Genomic DNA, 19,525 nt, shown 5'->3' on the forward strand with positions numbered 1-19,525 from the left:
TGTTTTTCCTCTGACTGAATGAAATGTCCTCTCAAAAGCACCATGACAGTTGTCAGTGTAAACTGTGCAGATGGTTTTGGTCAAGAGAAGAAACTCTGCTGATGCTTGCAAACAAAAGAAGATGGTGAGAGACAAGTTATAATGCATCTTGTCTTCCTGGTCTTCTGGGAAAAAACCCTGGGGCTGCAGGTAAAAAGAGAAGCATGTGAGAAAAGTGTTGGTTCATTGGCAGAAAATATGGTTGGCAAAGTCACTGGAGATGCTTTTGATTTCACTGATGAAGGACAGGAATCTTCATTAGCATCCACCACCCTGGGCCTCCAAAGGCAACCTTGGTCATCTGCAGTATAGGACAGGATGGCTGCATTTGACTTTGAAGTGGAAGGTAAAGATACCTAGTCATGCTGCTGACAGACTTGGGGAAGTGGAAAAGCTCTCTGCAAGCTGTAGATTTATATATATATATTTTTTTTCTTCTTTTTTAAAGACTGAGATACTGTTCTATTACAGTGCTGACAATAAATAACATATGCTTTCCCCCTTGCCATGGAGAAGCATTTAAGCACAATTTTAGCGCATGCTGAGGTATGTGATGTGCCCAGCATTTATCCACAGGACACAAAGTCACTTCAAAGTTGCACACAGTGTCGCACACAATGCATCACACACAGGGCACAAAGTCAGGATTTCAGACAACTACAGCATCCCGGGTACCCTCATGTGCTTTAATTAGGCGTTGATTCCTATTTTCTTCTGTCAGGAACGTGTAGGGCCAAAGGTAGATCTGAAAAGCCAAAATGGAAAAAATCTAGTATCTGCAGGAGATTCTGCAAAAACAAAAAGAAACCTGAAAGGAAGGAAGAAGGGGAAGAATTAAGAAATTATGGGATCAGTTGAGTCAGATACTCAGGGAGCTGCCAACAGATTTTCACGTTTCATTACCTGCTGTCCATAGCGCTTGTGTGCTTGTCTCTGCTTGTCAGCATACTGCAGGCAGATCTAGACATTCATTTGTGTGCTGATTAATTATTTCCATCTGAAATAATTCTGAAGCCGAGTCCTCCTGTAGTATCCAAGCAAAAGCCCAATGAAACCAGGAGGAGTGTTGATGTGGAGTTGAGGGGTCTGCCTCTGTCTTTACAGTGGGATTATTGCATCTTTTAACGTTTGAGATTCAATATGCGCGAAAAGGTAAGGGTAGCCATCTCTGACTTTAAAGGCACTTAGCGGAAATATATTGTGAAAGATGAATGCAACTGCAAAGATAATGTCTTAATGGTTGCCATAGTTTCTAATTCGGCACTCAAAAAAAAAGTTTTTGTATTCAGCACAAAACACTATGGGTGAAAATGTTAAAAACTGTATTTAAGATGCTTGAATTTAAAAATTAAACCAGAATTCATTTTAAACATTCGGAATATTAACTATTTTTAAGCACTGGAATTAAAGCAAGTGTCTTCATTTTGGTCAATTATGCTTTGAAAATATGCTTTAAAGACATTTTAAAGCATGTTATTAGCATAATAAGAATGACAAAAATACTGAGAAAAATCATCCACCCACATTTATAAGTGAAAAACAAAGTCCTTCTAGATCACTGTAGAGATCTAGAGACCAGCTGAATTAAGCATGAGCTTAGATTGCAGTGCTTTGAGATTACTAATATGACAGAGCTCCTGTTTAGTCCAGGATACTTATGTATGTATTGTACATATAGATATATATATACAAAATATATGTTGCATATACAAGTTGTTTTTCTCCTTCACTAGTGGTCCTGAGTAACGTTAAAAGTTAGCTCACAAGTGCTCAGAGTTGTCCCAGAGGCAAGCCGCTGTTTCCTTTAATTCAAAGCGGATAGAGACAGAGCAAAATTAGCCTTTTACCTTCATGGATTAAGGGCAAAAGCAGGATGGGAAACGAACTCTGCAGCTCAGTGCACCTAGATGCATCGGGACAATAGAGGGAAGCCTGCAGTGTGAAGGAGGTTACTGTTATGGTAACTATCAAGCCTCCTGCCACTGAAATGGAAAGATGAAAAACAGATGTCTGTAAAGGGAAAGAGTGTTGCTCAAAGCACACAGGAACAAACAATGAGACTGTGTTGTTTTTCCAGTCATCTTAAAAGTATTTCAAGGTGATTGATTATTTTGTCTGTACATTTTACTTAAGAGACATGTACCTAAAGAGGGTTTGAATGTTTCTTTCATGTTTCTGGAGAAGAAGAAATGCTAAAGAAAAGGCTTTCGTTCATTTGATTTGCTTTAGTTTGTGTTTTTTACCTTTTGATTTATCCCAGTCCCTCAATAGGAGTTGAAAATATTACTAAAGCGTTGTTTTTTTTTTCCTAATGAATACACATTTTAAAAAAAAAATCTGTTAATTGGTGACATCTTTTAGCTGGCATATGGCTAGCTAATAACTCAGGCTTAATTAGAAAATCTGGGGAAGAATAACTTCCTAATATGGAATTAAAAAGGCCTGTCCTGTTTTTATTTTTAATCAAGATTGACGATATCGCGTGGACCTGAAATTTAGCAGTCTTTTTTTTTTCTTTCTTTTTTTTTTTTCCAGTCCCAGTGGATGCACTGTGTTTTTAACAAATATCTGTTACAAAAACAGAACTTGAAGTTGCCACAACTCATGCTGATTTTAAAAACAAAGCTGAAACAATGCCTTTCCTGACAGTACAGTTACACTTTTGATAAATGTTGACCTGATATCTGTCATTGATTTTTTCAGTGCCATATGTGGTACTGTAAACATTTAATTTCCGAAAACTAGTGATATTTTTTTTTTCATTTTTTCCTTCTTGAACTTGATCTGTGGATCCCTAGTGTTTATGGGCTATTGTAAAAGCAACCACAAATGGTGGATAAGAAATGTATACGCTACACGGTGGTCCATGTAATTGGATTTTTATACCAGGCTGTGTATCCTGGAAAATCTGACTCCTTTGAGACCATTCCTTTAGTTTTCTGTTGCACAGTCGTCTTGCCCAGTGAATCTGATATCTGTCTGCAAAATAGCCCAGTCTTCAAAAAACATCAGCTAAATGAACGGTTCCTACTCCTTTGATGTGTTCTGTGTGCTTTATCAGCAGCGTGTTGTTTCAGGGAGCCAGCATCCTTGTTCTTCAGATAGTGTGCTGCCCGGCTGCTGAGCTTTATGGTTTGGCAAATGCTGAGCTGTCAAGTTGTGCTAACGGTTTGGAAAGAGATGGATGTAAGTTTAATTGCGGTAATTAAAGGAGAAGCCTATGTTATTCCCTTGCTTGTAGAGAGGTGAATATCCTTGAAACCTGTGAAGTAGCACACTCATAACCAAGACTATATGCGCCCAGGCTTAGCGTGTCATCTGGATGCAAGAAAAAGGGTTGTGAGAGAGCAAAGAGGTGGTGGCAAGGGCAGTGCTGAATGAAGCCTTATATCTTAGCATCCTGGCACCCTAACAGTGCTGCAATAGAGGGAACATGGGAGTTGCTGTGTTTTATTATGTCACTGGTATAGTTCTCCTTTTATTAATGAATTGCTTGTCAGTCTTGTAACTCTTCAGCTCCATGGCATAATGTTCTATAATGTTATATTTAAAGTTGCATTGTGCTTAGAATAGTCTGTTTGTGGACGTGATTGTTTTGTGTAAATATATCAACATAAGTACTTTTACTTTCAAGCCTGAATTTATTACTGAGCACAGTTTACGTTTCTTTTTATTGATGTAATTACTATGAGAAAGTTCAAACAAAGGACAAGCACAATTATGTGAACAAATCTTACAGAGAGCTGCCTATTTGTTTCTCATTTTATCATTGTAAGTTCATTTGTATGCCACACCATTTAGTGGCATATACCCTTGACAGAGCATCAGTACCATTGATAATTCACGCTGACTTTCAGGGCAGTCAGCACCCTCTAGATATTTTTAGATATTTGGCTAATTTTCTCAAAGCACCTGATGTTTTGTTTATGCAGTAAATTTCACAGGCAGAGAGGCAGGTACATTTCTGGGGAGATAAAACCCACGTTCACTTGCTATAACTGCACTTTGTCCAGCATTTGCTACATCAGGCAATGTATAAAAAATCTCATCTGGCAGGTTTTCACTGTTGTTTGTAGTAATAACAGGAGGCATGGCTGTTTCTCGTGTCCCACTTAAACTGGGATGTTGACAGTGTTTCCCATTTTTGTTAATCTGCACAAAAGGAAAAACTTGTGCACTGTGTTTGCGTGTGCTGGCACGCTGCGGCTCAGCACAGAGAGAAGGTGTGCTTGTGGGAGACCGAAGCGTCCCTGCCTTCCTTTAGAAGGGCCCTTTCCTTTGGCAAACTTTGTATTCACGAGCCACTATGCCCGCCTTCAGGAGGAGTAAAACCAGAGCGAAGAGTTTAGCGTTGGCTCGCAAAACCCAGCAGCAGGCAGCAGCAGCTTACGGCTCCCTGCACAGGATGTTTTCTATGGTGAGTTCGGCAGCAGCAGCCGGGAGGGCTGGGGTGGGGGACTGGGCTGCACGCCCCTGCCAGGGTCTCTGTGCTTGGTGAATAGCAGCTCTGATAATCAGGGAGTGGATGCTGGTAATGTGCACTTGGTGGGTGAGTTTATATCAGTGTGCTGCACTGGACAAGGTTTGGGCTTTCTGATTTTTTTTCTTCTTTTTTTTTTGGGTGGGGGGGAGGGTGGGGGTGCTTGGTTGTGTGTGCTGCTTGCTGCTGAGCTCCAGCAAATGGTTATTTCTTGTGTCTGTCAGAGAAAGGACTAAGTGATGATCCAGATTTTGACAAGAGGTGGGATGGTTTTAAGATGATTCTTCAGGAAAATTTGGAAATATCCACGCTGTTAATTTTGACCAGTTTTAACCATTTCCCTGGTTTTTGAGAAATAGTTTGGGATTGTAGGAAAAACATGGAAAAATTAAGAACTCCAATCAAGGAATGGCTGAGAAATATAAAACAACAGTACACAGATGGTAGAAAAATACATGAGCCTTCTGTATTAAAGAGTGACAGCATCAGGATAGGGACCTAGGAAAGAGGAGAGACAATACTTTCACAGGGTCAGGGTTTGGGAAAGTCTGCATTTTGTGCTTTAATGTTACCTGATGGGAGCCTTCCTCCTTTTTGTGACTTGGACTGTCAGGGTTCCTCTCTCTTTGCTTTTTTTTTTTTTTTTTTTTTTTTTTATGCCCTTTTCCCTTATCTTTACATTTTGTGTGGTCAGGGTTTAACCTTCCGCAATGGAAGTGATTTCTGGTTTGCATTTACCTTTGATATGCCTTGGATCCGGTGACTTCAGTGAGTGATTTCCAGAGAAGCTGAGCACAGCATCTGTGAGCTCAGCAGGAGCTGCTGCTCCTTGGGGCCTGGTTGCCGCAGGCTCCTGGGCCCAGACCCCATCTCACAGACTTGGCTTACAGCTCGCGTTTCCACTGAATACCGAAGTCACCCGAGGTTCTTTCTGTGTAGCCAAGGAGAAAGATGGGCAAGGGAGGATGCAGGTTTCCCACCAAATTCATGTTACTATACCTTAGGCATCGAGTCAGATGAATTGTCTTGGTTGGTTTGCAGAGCCCTGCATTCAGCCTTCTTTCAGGCCTTGCCCTCTGCTGTCAGGAAAGAGTTAGGGGAGCAGCAAGCCCTCTTACTGCTCTTCTGATTTCTGTGTAACTTTGGTGATGCCTTGATGAATTACCTGCACAGGATAACTTTCCTAGTGCAAATCTCACTGTAACTGGGAAATTCTGACTGAAAGATTTTATTTATCCTTGACTGGTTCCATTTAGCAATTTTTAAACTGTTCTAATTAAAAGGTGTGCAAGAAAGACAGCTAAATAAAAGAGACCCCCAGAATTTTAGCAGTGTTGGTCAGGAACAGTTTCATCTTCTAAGTGGCCTTGAAGTTGTGGAAAAAAAGAAAGACCAAAACAAAAATTGTGATGAGTGAATCTACTGCTTTAACATCTATTGCCCAAAGCTGAGCAGAAGCCTTGCCCAGAAACCTATGGTAAAAATCCCACAAGGCTGTTTTCAGTAAAAGCATGCTGATTTTTTTCAGTCTTAATGAACAGTTTAGAGGAGTGCCTGTACTGTATTGGTGTCCAACATGCGGCTGCTTTCTTCATCAGTCTTGAGGATCTAAGACCTGTGACTTTCCAGCCTTTTGCATTACGTGTTACAAAGCATTTGCCAGACTGATGGTGACAGAGAAGCCTGTACAGTGATGGACACACAAAACACGATGGCTACAAGGCCTGCCTTTGTTCCGGAGAGAAATGTCTTCTGATACAAAAGGAATGTGACGGACAGCTCCAAAGGCTTTTTCCTTTTTCACAACGAGGGGTGTAAAAATGTCTTTGGCCAGTTGTTCCTTCTGAAAATCCCATGTAATTGTGTTTCTTCTGCTGACTGGTGCTTCCAGTCTTACTTCCTGGAAAAATATACACCAGATAGCCCTGAGCTGTAGGCTGCTCATTCTTAAAGGATACAAGACTAATCTGTTTCAGCAGCTTGCTTTCTGAGCATACACTTCCTGTATGGATAAAGAATTCAAAGGGTCAGTGATCTGCACATTGGTGTGGTCAGTGTCCTTCACAAAGGTACAGGAATCTGGAAACTTGTCAAAGGACATGCTCCGTTGTAACCTTCCCAAGGAATCTTTCTCAGCCTGAAGAGTCTTGTAAGCCTACTCAATATTTTCCTTTCCATCACTTTTTCCAAAAAAAAAAACCAAAAAACACCACTACCAATGGTAAAAAGACCCCACACCAAACCCTACTGACAGAGTACATGAGGTGTATAAATGAGAGTAGAATAAACAGCAATGAGCAGAGACACCGTAACACTAATTGACCTTGTGCAGCATTTATGCTCAATCACTATCGTTCAGTAGAAAGTCACAGGGTAGCCATGAAATTGTTGTGCTAATGCTTAACCACTGTTGATTAATGTCTTCTGCACTCTCACCAATTAATTTTATGGAGATTTTTAACTCTGTTGGGGATAGCACAGCCTCAGATGATGATATGCTTGTCTGCAAGGAGCAAAGAAAATCTTTAAGACATTCCTTGTAAGAGTATCTTTTGTTCACTTTGAAGGAATAATCTCTAATATTTCTTCTCATGACTATTATAGAAAATGGGACATGCTTCATCTTACAAGCTGAGTGCCACTGTGGTGGTTGACAGCTATGGGTCAAGCTGACAATTATGTGGACTGGAACTTTCCCTGCTAAGGTTGCTGTGAACAATCCTAATTAGGTCCTAATGTAGGAGCTAATTATGAGTCACAAACATACAGGGATAAAAAGAAAGAGTTTCTCAAGGCTGTTTCTATATATCTTTCCATTTTTTAGAGGCTGAGAGTTTATGGGACAAGAAGCTTCCTCCCTTGACTGCTGGGTCTGGTAGAAGGGTTTATACAGGTTTATTGGAAAATCTGTGAAAGCAGCCAATAAAGTGGAGCAGTGCTGCTTAACTTGATTTCTGGAATGCAAGTGCTTGCTTTTCTACAAACCTTGCATAACCTCCCATTCTCTTTCCCAACTTTGCCATTCAAATCTAGCACTACTAGTCTGAGTTTTTGGATCTTTAGCCTTATCTGCTGTCCAGAGCCAAAGATAAGCTGAAGCTGCTTTGCAGTTTCCTACAACTGTTGCTGAAAGTGGTGTACATAATCTCAAGTGATGGATTATGGGGAAGGTTTGTTGCTTCCAGTGTATACTCTTCGTCTCTTCTTTATACCCAGCTGCATTGCAGCCTTGGCCACAGTCAGTCACCTGGGCTTTTCTATCCCAGGTGACTATACCACCAACTAACATAATTTTATTCTGATGGGTTGCATGCTACAAAGTTTGGCATAGATTTTTACTAAGGACTCACAGCTGTGGCCTTGTGCAAATAAAAGAAGCTGTGTGCTTGAGGACTTTACCAGATGTATCTGAGAGTCAAATTGCCAGTGTTAGGTGCTGCAGTGCCATTTTCAGAGCAAATTCAGGGTTAATTCCTACCTTAACTCAAGGATGTAACTTGGGGCTCCTCTTGAGGCTTCCTGGTTCAAAGACACTGGACTGCCAAAGTCTGCTTTGACATCCAAAATGCCAAGGTGGCTTTGAAATTCTACGTCAATGCTAACAGGGCATTGATGATAGTAACAGGGCAGAGGCTGGGCTTTTCCTGCCCACCCACCACCTGTAAAAGATATGTTCTTAGAGGTTGTTGTTAGAGCCCTTCTAGAAAGATCTGTTTGAAAGAGCAAAAAGAATAAGGAGCAGGAAATTGGTTGGTGTGGGAGGTGGAAACCAGCATCCAGAGTAGCATTAAAGGGTGAGGACTCCAACCCAGGTGGTTAGGGAGTTTTGGAAAGAAACAGGGTACAAGAGTTATTTTTATTCCTTTCCATTTGTTCATCATTATGAAGTTCCTCATGAATATTGTGCTTCTGGTCCAGAACCTAATGTACACCTTGTGGCTTCACTGGCAACATGTATTCTTACATCCATGGTCTGTACGATGTGTAGGAGTGGATGTGCAATACCTTCTGTATGCATGTAACTTCTGATTGACTAGCCTTTCATGGTTCTTGGTGGCAGATGCAGCTCCAGCCCAAAACCCGAGGGTATGGAGGACATGCAGCATGTTCTCCAGCATCTGCCTATCCTAACCCTTTGTGCTGTGGTGATTGAGGAGTAACAGAGCACTTCATACTCTTCCTGGTAAAACTGCATGACGATGATGTTTAGGACTGGCTTTCAATAGGCTGCCTCATGTCCTTGATCTAGTACCCTTGATCAAGCATCATGTTGATGTAAATCAGGCTGCCCACATACACCTTGAGCTGCAGACAGCATAAAACCTGAGTCATTCTGATACAAACTCAAAACTTTGACATCAAAAACAATGAAAACAAAACTCAGGTACTTTAGAGCTATTTAGAAGTTGTTTTAAAATATCCCTTTCTCCCCCATTTACTAAACAAAGTTATGATTTATTTCCAAAACATTAAGTATTTTAAGTAGCACAAAGGTGTTTTTTTTTCTTTTTCTTTTTTTTTTTTTTTCTTTTAACATACTCCATCAGTGTGCATCTGTAACACCAACAAACACCTTTCAGTTCACATTGCATTTTATCGGGTCCTAATAAATACTGTAAATATAGTATGTATCTGAATTTCAGAGTCCTGAAAGCTGTCATTAGATAGGATTGTGGAGGATGGTTTCACATCTTAGTGATGGAACTAACAACTTTTTTTAGAGGTGGTGGCATTGTTCAAAACTGGAGGCTGGGAAGCTCTGGAGTGATATGGACTACGTGGCAAGTTTTTGGCATTTTAACATTTATTTCCTTCAGAGAGGTGTGAGGGATGTATCTGTTTTTCCACATGAATGGCTGAGATTTGTTATTGCTCGTACATTTAGCCTCCACCTTACAGAGGGTTTAGTATAGCTCAGTTCCGTTTCAGAATAACTTCTGTGTTTGCTCATTTGATGACACAGGATGTTGGTGAACTTCACAGTTCCACATAATCAGTGGTGAATCACGAGATCCTAAAAGGGCCACTTGAAACAGCTTTCGCACAAAATTAGTACAGATCAAGACAGTTCTGAAATGCACTCATGCCCTGATTTCTTCACTGAAACAAGACTTCCACTTGAAATAAGGCAGCATTCATGTAGGCCTCTACTGAGTGCATTCACTAAATAGGAAATAATCAGTGGCACAGCATGTGCAACTGTCCAGTATCTCAGAGAGAGTGCGTAAAACAGAAGCACTTAAGGAAAATTGTTTCATGTAGTATAAAGAGGTAGATACCAACAGTTGCTAAGGTAGAACTGGGTAATGGTAGCAATATTCTAGGAAAATGTTAGCAATATTCAGGAAAACGTTATGTATGAAAGGGAACAGTGGAATGATTTTCAATCTAAGCATTATTGCCTGAAAAAGCTGCTCTCAGATACTAGTGGTGGTCATACAAAAGCAAACTACACAACCATTTCATACTGTCAGAAAATCTCTTTTTCCTCCATCTTTGCTTTATAAGATTAACAGTTGCTGTTCCAGCTCCTACTTGGCTTGAAATATAGTTTTTTTTTTTCCCCATATGTATTATTCTTCTAAAAAACTTCAAAAATTTAGGTGTCAATTTCTCATTTTTGAAAGTGTAATAAACATCTTTTGACAATCCATGCCTTTTGAACAAAAAACCACACACACACCAGTCCCCCTAACTCCCCTCCCCCCCAGTCAACCAGCAACAAAGCCACACATCACCATACATACAGGTAGCAGACAACAAATATAAGTTATTTTGGATGCTTAAAAGATCTTTATCTACCAATTCCTTCTATATTGATGTAGTGAGTGTTGCAAGACAGGTGGAAAATAGTGTGATGCTATTGTCAAAAGAATCAAATCATGATATATCTGAGTGCTCTCCCATCTTTTGCATCTCACAAGCTTGTATGTAAAGACTCTAAATTCTTTGCACTGCAAAAGTGCTAGAAACTTTTTATTTAATTTTACTGTTATGATCTAGATCTGTTACAAATTCAAGCTGTTCAAAGCTACAAGGATATGTATTTGACAAAAATCAGCACATGCTCTGGAGCCTGAATTTGGAACAGGAGCAAAACTTGAGGAATTTAAAAATAATTATAGTACAGTTCTAAAACATCAGTGCTTGTCTCTTTCTTTTCATTTATCAGAGCGCAGAACAGATCAGCGCACTGTGCAGAAACTTCCAAGAAGTTCAGGCGAGCAATATGGAAGGACAGAAGGACAACCAGGATCAACCTCCACGACCACTGGCTCGCCACCTTTCTGATGCAGACAGATTGAGGAAAGTCATCCAAGAACTTATGGACACTGAGAAATCCTATGTCAAGGTAATAAATAAACCGAAAACCTGGCTAGCTACACCCTTCTTTTTGAGGCTGGCCATGACTTATAGATGCTCTTAATATATTTCATGCTTACCTTTATGTAACGAGGGTCATAACATACAGTCTGCTTACCTAATTGTTCCTGTTTTAGTAAACTGTTATAGAGGCTGTAGGATTTGATCTAGTAGCTTTAGTTTTAGTCAATTTGTATTTATATTGGAAAGTCGTAATTTATGGGAAGTAGTTATCTGTCGTGTTTGAACACTGGAGTCTTCCAGGGGAGGTTAGATGTAGAGCTTAGTGATATGGGTTAGTGGAGGACGTTTAGTGATAGGGTTTAGTGTTAGGTCAGATGTTGGACTAGGTGATCTTGGAGGTCTCTTCCAACCTAGCTGATTCTGTGATTCTGCGATAGGTTTCCATAGTTTTCAAAATGAAAGTAAATCCTGGTAGAACAGATCAGTCTCCTACAAATTATAAAAAAGTGTAATTGTGGAAAATAGTACTTAATTATTTTTGAATCAGCAAAGTTAGAAGACACAACTTCAGTTGCTTGTAACATCATACGTCTTATTTCTCCTATGACTGATAAGCCCATAATTTGATAGATATGTCTCTTCTTTTTATAAATTCAAAATTAATGTGGATGAATGCCAAAAAAAAATGTGGTAAGCTTGATATCATCGACCTTCAGCAAAGAGGAATCATTTACCTGATCTCAAAAAACATACTTAGTGATATCAGCACTTGCTGCAGTAATGTGTATGGAAAACAAGAGAAAGCACTTTCAGGCTGTTGTTTTTAGAATATCCACCCACACACTAATACAACCATATGCTGGAAAGCTTGAGGAAGCTTTACCGAACATGAACCCCTGTGTATGTCCAGCTGGTGTTTCTGATAGAGAAATCGCTTGAACAAAGGAGGCATGACCATGGAGGTCACTGAAATATGCAGTAGTACCAGGCAGAATCCTAGCAGGTTGTAAATGCTCATTATGGGGTTCTCAAAGAACTGCTCGTTATTCCTTCTCCATAAGGATTTCTGCCGTTTCTTTTCTCAGGGTCACGGAGCCCTGCAGTGTGGGCCCCAACTTTGCCGCCATGCTTTGGTGTGGGATAGTAAGTCTTCAAAAGTGACACCAATTCTTTGAAGAAGTGACTGAAACAGCCCCTAATCATGCCTCCCTGACAATATAACCGAATGCTTTAATGCCTATAGGATTTTAATATGTTATATGTCCTTACAAATATTAGCTCTGCTATTTAAATGAGTGGCTATTTATATGGTTTATCTAACATGCATGATTAAAACATTTGATGCTGTTCACATACACAGACCTTTGTACTCTTTAGAAAGCCATTGTCTGTAACATTTTCTCCTCATGCTATACTAAAATATAATTTGTTATAATCAGTCTGTGAAGCCTTAAGGATGAAACAAAAACATTACACTGAAATCAATTTGCTTTTAATTTAGCAATCACTTTAGTGCTAACAACACACAGGTGACTTAGTTACAGAAAAGGAATTTTATCTCTAGCTTTACTCCTGAAAATTACCTGTAATCCCACAGTTGTCATATAAGCAACAATTTCAAATTGTTACATAAAAAGTGAATAAATTCTGTTTCTTGCAGGACTTAAGCTGCCTCTTTGAGCTATACCTGGAGCCTCTTCAAAATGAAACCTTCCTTACCCAAGATGAGGTGAGGGAATAACTGAAAGATATTCTTTTAATTCTTTTGTGGGTTAAGACCTTGGCATTTGGATTTTTCATGGCTGAGAGCATGAGAGAAAAGGAAAACAACGAACATAACAATAGGAATTACACTAGTCACTGCCTTTCTGTTTGGTGCATGCGTCACTCCTTTTTTTAAATGGTAATTGTTCTGACTTAACTGCTAAGAAATCTTTGGGGTTTTGTAACAGCTTTTTTATAAAACCCATTCAAAAAGTATTAATGAAGATGTTACTGGCCTTTGTGACCACTTTGTGTGTCGTGTCTCCTTAGTGGACTGTTTTCTCAAGACCACAGTTAGATGTATGCAGTGCTGTACCTCATAGCCTGATGTTTTTCACAGATGGAGTCCTTGTTCGGCAGCCTGCCAGAAATGCTGGATTTTCAGAAGGTGTTTCTGGAGACCCTTGAAGATGGAATATCTTCTTCCTCGGATTTTAATACACTGGAAACACCATCCCAGTTCCGGGTAAATATTTGGTCATTAAATACCTCTCAGGGTGCCTGGAAATGTTTGTAGAAATCCAGCCTTAAAACTGTTTCATATAATTGCTTTTATGTTTGAAGCATTACTTTGGATTACAGACACCTATTCAGCAGTGAAAGATAAGTGCTATTTTCCATGGTTTTATCTTCCTCTTTCCCGTGGCAGAGGATGTAAAATGGGAGATGTGGAGTAGTCATACTTCTGAGTATGCTATGAAGTAGCAACGCTTACGTGATGCATCACTTCTGTAGAAAGGTTTTTGTCACTGTGCTGAATTCTTCCCCCCCTTGTGCTCCCAGCTATGCCCAGTTCACCCACTACAGACTGGAAGCTTTTCCCGTTAAATGCAGCACAAGTTTCTCATGTTGCGAGGTCTAAGAGGGCGTATGAAGTGTAGATGACTGTAGACTGTGCCCTTGCTGTGCTGTCTCCCTCCGTGGCACCACTCAGTACCTGACATAACTGGAGGAAGGTTCCTCGGAGATGTCACTGTCAAAGAGCTAGGCGAGACTGCTGGCAGGTCTCTCTGACACTTGCTGCCTTTTGTGGAGCAAACATTGATTAAAAAGAGGGGAGAGGGCTGCTCTCCTCCTCCTTCTTCTCCTCCCCCTCCTCCTCCTTCACTACTTGTCTTTGCTTTGGGAAGCATTTTTCTAAAAAGATCTCCCTCGTGATTCAGTCCCTCCCACATCTTCTCATCCTCCCCTTCATCCAAGAAAATGAGAGGTGCCCTGTAATTACTACCTGCCTCAAAGAAGGAAAACAGTTGGAAAGCAATCCTGTGTTTGTTTTATGCTGTCCTTTCTGGCTTTGGTGCTTCTATGCCTTGCTTCCAAGTGCTCATGTGTTTTCTCAGCACAGCATACCCTATTAGGTGTCTTGTTGATTTTTGTTCCTATGCCACCTCAAAGATACAGTAAGTCAATGTCTACAGTGGTGTCACCTGCTCAGGGAGAACTGAGGAAAAAATGCAGGCTTTGCCAAAATAGGCTGAACTCTACACCCTAAGAAAAACACAGAAACATCACGGAACTACTACCAATAATGTATTCATGTAATATATATATATGTAATATAGAATATAGAAATGAAGATAGCAGATAGTCACATCGTTGAGCCTGTGTTATGTGCCTGACCATTTATTTTGGATTCTAGTAATGAAGTAAATATTTTGATTGTGTTGATTTCAGAAATTGCTGTTCTCCCTTGGAGGATCCTTTCTGTATTATGCTGACCACTTTAAACTGTACAGTGGCTTCTGTGCCAACCACATCAAAGTTCAGAAAGTTCTCGAGAGAGGTAATTTATTGTCTTCATTACTGTAATTCATTAGCATGAATTTAAATGTCAGTGAAGTGCTGTAACAAATCTCCTTGACTTGCAGAGAATATTGGTACAAAGCAAGGGCTAATAGGGCATCTTTCAAGAGAAATAGCTGAGATCTGCAGTTCTGCTAAAGCATAGTGTAGAACTGAAGGGATGAGATTTCTTTTGTGACAAGTAAGCAGTGGCCTGAAGAGCAACAAACATCTGGCCACAAGTTTGTGCTGTCTGCAGATGCAGCTCATACTCCAAAAAGCAGCAGCTGTGTTTGGTTTCTGTATACATACGTGTTAAAGGATGGATGTCAATCAAAGCTGCAATAAATGGCAGAGTAAGCGAGGAATTACTTCCTCTTCTATCACTTTTTTTCTTTTTTTTTTTTAATTTGATGCAGAATAGGTCTGCAGTGCAGTGGAAAATGTCGCTTTGAAATAGTTGTTCTCTTAGCCCTTCTGTACATTATTTAATGCAGGACATGATTATGAAATGAATAGTGCAAGGCACCTATTGAAAAATGTGGGGATTTTGGTACACATTGCAATTTTGTGCTTTCAAGCTATCACTTCCATGTTCAGCTGACCGACTGTTTTATTTGTATTTAGCCAAAACAGATAGTGCCTTTAAGGCCTTTCTGGACGCTCGCAATCCCACAAAGCAACACTCTTCTACACTGGAGTCGTATCTCATAAAGCCTGTTCAGAGAGTGCTGAAATATCCTCTGCTTTTAAAAGAGCTGGTGTCTCTGACTGACAACGAGAGTGAGGAGCACTATCATTTGACAGGTAACTTCTTGCATTCCTCTACTGGATTGAGTATGAATTAAGTTTGATTTCCAAGCTTTTCTGAAGATGACCTAGATAATTTTCTCCCACTTATTAAAAACAGCAAGTAGCTTTCTTGTGCTTTTAGCAGACATTCCCACTTGGTGTGTCCAAGTCCCTGTGAGAGGTATGTATGCCCAGGATTTGTCATGACAAATAGGACTGGGGTCTTTCTCCTGAATTCTTGTGACAGGAATGTTAGATCATTGTGCTGTTCTTGCACCTGGGAAACACTGACCAAAGCTCCATCTTGTGGTTATTAAGTTCTTGAAATGTGTCAAAGTTTAGCAGCATCACAGAAGGGTATTTTATTTGTTTGAGGCTTGGCTGTGACTCTTGCTTGCGTAGAAGTGTCCTGTCTAAAAGCTCTGCTGTTTTCCCACTCAGAAAGACTTGTCTGCCTAATACATATTAGGGTTGATTGTTTTTCTAGGCTCAGATGCTTGGGACTTCACCCTGGCAAATTCCAGTTCAGATCTGTCAGCAGCTCATAGATGAAAGTCCAGAGATTTATTTTATGGATCGATTTTCATTTTAACAAAATAGATTCAGGCCAAATATACTGTCAGCAAAAAGTCAAAAGGCTGTTACTGACTTCGAATGGAGCTTCTAGTACTGTTTCTTTGCCATTACAGCCAGGCTGGGGGTGACTCACTTGCAGGTCAGGGTAAATACCAAGCTGCTAAAAGACTATACCATTAAGAGCTGGTAGAACTAGGGAAATTAAGTGGCCTTCTCCAAGTCCTTTGTGGATTAACATAAAAGTAATGAAATCTAGTGTCACTCTTGCCTGGAAAACAAAATTTAAATAAAACCTGACTACCAGCATTTAATTTCAAGGATAACAATCAGTGAGGAATTTGCACAGCCTAGCACTGTATTTCTTAATCCACTTTGTGGAGAGCTAAATTCAATTGGTTTCCATTGAAGCTCATCAAATGACTTACTCTAGTATGAGTGTAGATTACTCTGGAGAGCCTAGTGGCCCCATTTATACAAAATGCAAAACTTAATTGTGTTTACTATCATGTTGTCGTGAGCCCCCAAATATGTGAATATTCATCACTAGAACACACTGCAGTCTTTTTCAGGCACTTCAGAGATCAGACAAGCATTTTCCACTTACTCTGATCAGGAAGCATGCTTTCTGCAGTTGCTATGAGAAGCACTGATCTAAACGTAGAATTCTGTTCACCAAACCCCGGGAATGCTGCAAAAGTTTGGCTGCTTCAAGTACATTCCAATAAAAAATGTCATATTTAGAACCTACAATTGAATTACATAGCTGTCTATGAAATTTTTGAACCTTACAGAAGCACTGAAGGCAATGGAAAAAGTAGCAAGTCACATCAATGAGATGCAGAAGATTTATGAAGATTATGGCACTGTATTTGATCAACTGGTTGCAGATCAAAGTGGAACAGAGAAGGAGGTAAGAGAAGGAACATGTTTTATTCACTCCTGAAGCATTATCCCAATAGCTGTTTGGTGCCTTTATCTTTCCTGAAGTAATTTTGGGAACTTATTTGTGCTGGGCATCATTCACTCTCCTTTAATATTGTGACTTCTTTTTCATATATGCCTGTGAAGTTTCTTTTTGTCACTAGGTTACAGTAAAAATTTTCAGACAGCTGCCAGAGCTGCCTTCTGGACTGACAAGAATTGCAAGCAGGCATAGACACAATTCTCAATAGCAAAAAATAATGATATCCTCCTTCTCTCAAATGCTGCAGAGATTATCCATGCCCAAAGGCATTTAGATTTTATGCTTCAGAGTTCTTAAGTTCTTAAGACTTCTTTTTTTTTCCCCACCCATATAAATGAAAGTGGCAATTCTAGGGGATTCACGTTAATGTCTGTTAGTCTCATTCTCTACACTTCTAGTGCTGAGGCATCCATGAGTATCTGACAGAGCAAAAGCAATTAGTTGAATGAACTGTGTGCACACATCTCCCTGAACTGGGGCAGCAAGGTCTCAGCTTAGCCGTTTACATTAAATGATTACTAATCAGATCAAATCAGTAAAGGTGGAGATCAGATATGAAAGATGCCTGCTCAGTTGTTTTATTTCCTCGTAAAGCCAAATCACCCTCCACTGGCTATGTAGTTTCCCATCATTTATAGGAAACAAACCTGACAGCCTGAGGGATTCTTCAGTTCCACGTTGTGGTCCACCGAAGAAAGAAGAGCCTTGGAGAACAAGGCTTCCATTAATTCTGCCATTGGCAGCATCATTAATACTAATTACTCCATAGAAATTAAAGATACTTACAGCTAATAAATCAGCCCATTCACAACTGGCTATACATAAATGACAGGTCATCAGATCAACTTAATATTCTTCTAAGTTATTAATAGCAAGGACTTCTATGCAGCTTCCATAACTTAGGTGCTATTACTTTTTATGTTATTATCTATTTTTAAAAAGGGATTACTCATGCTTTCCTGCCTTAGTGTAGATCTGTCTTACTAACTTTACATTAAATAAAGAAAACACAGTGTTATCAATGTGTACTCACTTTAACATTTTACTCACATCTGTGGATCACAGCATTGATTATATTTTTATTAATTGTCTGTATTTTTATCTATTGTTATAATTTAACGCAGGTGACCGAGCTTTCCATGGGAGAACTTCTGATGCATTCTACAGTTTCCTGGCTGAATCCTTTTCCATCGTTGGGCAAAGCAAGAAAAGACCTTGAACTTACAGTGTTTGGTAAGTGTCTTCCTTCAGGACTCTCTACTCTTTCAGATCTAGCTATCTAGGCTAGACTTGTATCTGAAAACATACACAGAACTGTAAGACTTCCTAACATGAAAAGTTTCCGTTCATTTATTTGGTGTTACTGTTTGATCCAACCTCAGATGCTTTATGTGTAATCTATGGAAAACAGTGATTTTCAAGAGACAATATTCTCTCTGGAACAATATGCTAAATTAGTCTTTCAAAGGAGACTTAAATGGTGATTTATTCCGCTCCTGGCAATCCAGCCTCACCTCTGTTTTACAACTGTTGCATCAAAATTTGCTGTCTGGCAATCTCCATACAGATTATTTTAACCTGAAAGATGGAAGTGGAAATGAGAGCATACAACCAAACGTTTCACTAAACTGTATACATACTGGTAATCATTTAATAATTAACTGAGTAATCAAAAAGTTCCAGTCAAACATGCTACGCACTTATCCATTTCTTTAACAAAACAAACAAACAAACAAAAAAACCACAAACTTTTCTTTAAAATGTCGTTTAAGAAGACAAGTTTCTCTTCCTCGGGGTTGTTGTGTACTCCTCCCCTTGGAAAGCATGAGAGATTAGGGCAGGATGTGCTTACCTCTAGAAGAACGAGCAGGAGCATTTTCCACAGGTCCACTTGAATGAGCGTCTCAATGATCTACACATGCCAGACGTTTGAGCCCAGGAACTGGGAGTTCCTAGCAGGACATGTATGAATGAAAGGACTATGGACTGATGCCTAGTTTAGACCGCTCATCTGTCACTTGGGAAGTTTTATTCCCACTTCAAAAACTGTGTGGGCAGCATGGAAAATGCACCCAAAATGTGGGACTGAGGGCAGATAGCAGTTTCAGAATAGAAGTGCAGAATGGCTTCATCCTAAATGTTCACTACAAAATCTGAAGGAATAATGTTGCTATTGCATGAACAAGTATAGAATGAAAAACTCAGTTGTCACTTTAATACAGGGCAGATGCTTCTCAATCAGTATGCTTATCTTACCCTGTAATATTCAGCTTCATCAAACATTACACCTGCAATTAATAGTAGTTTTTTTTATTTATTTGTAGTCTTTAAGAGGGCTGTAATACTGGTGTATAAGGAGAACTACAAACTGAAAAAGAAAATGGTAAGTCTGCTGACAGTTAAGTGGTAGATATTTATACCCAGGATCCTGCTGCAGTGTAAGATGCACCACAACAGTGCTGAAGGGGGAGTGACTGGTAAATAAAACGTCACCTTCTCTCACTGGGCTGGAATTTTAGCTAGTACAGCTAAAACAAATTCTCAGTATCTATGTAATAAGAACTATTTTTGGTTCTTCAATAAGGAGCACCACCTCCTCTGTGTGAGCCACACACTAGTTCTGCCAGGTGGACAGCCATGTAGGAATCATATTCTTTCAGATGGCATTTTTGGTGGCCTGCCTTAACACAGTGAGGGTTAAAGACCACTTTTTATTGACCCTTGATCGCTTTGAAAGGAAAGGGAACACTATAAATGTAACCTATTCTGGCCCCATTTACAGAACTGTAATACTAAAGCAG

The 19,525-nt window shown here is 39.7% G+C and overlaps 1 protein-coding gene across 6 annotated transcripts in view; it reads left to right on the forward strand.

The window, feature by feature from the left end:
• TIAM2 (TIAM Rac1 associated GEF 2) overlaps positions 1-19,525 on the forward strand; it is a 172,371-nt gene that overhangs the window by 148,913 nt on the left and 3,933 nt on the right. For 5 of the 6 annotated variants that reach the window (XM_072035929.1, XM_072035931.1, XM_072035930.1 and 2 more), the window contains 8 exons: positions 10,692-10,871; positions 12,507-12,575; positions 12,951-13,076; positions 14,285-14,393; positions 15,020-15,199; positions 16,552-16,670; positions 17,849-17,957; positions 19,049-19,107. In XM_072035929.1, coding sequence (XP_071892030.1) covers positions 10,692-10,871; positions 12,507-12,575; positions 12,951-13,076; positions 14,285-14,393; positions 15,020-15,199; positions 16,552-16,670; positions 17,849-17,957; positions 19,049-19,107 — 951 coding nt within the window. Of the gene's footprint in view, positions 1-4,316; positions 4,457-10,691; positions 10,872-12,506; positions 12,576-12,950; positions 13,077-14,284; positions 14,394-15,019; positions 15,200-16,551; positions 16,671-17,848; positions 17,958-19,048; positions 19,108-19,525 lie in introns of those variants that run through there. The other variant, XM_072035932.1, reaches the window with a different exon arrangement.

Source organism: Anas platyrhynchos, chromosome 3, assembly GCF_047663525.1.
Source record: "Anas platyrhynchos isolate ZD024472 breed Pekin duck chromosome 3, IASCAAS_PekinDuck_T2T, whole genome shotgun sequence".
Lineage (NCBI taxonomy): Eukaryota > Metazoa > Chordata > Aves > Anseriformes > Anatidae > Anas > Anas platyrhynchos.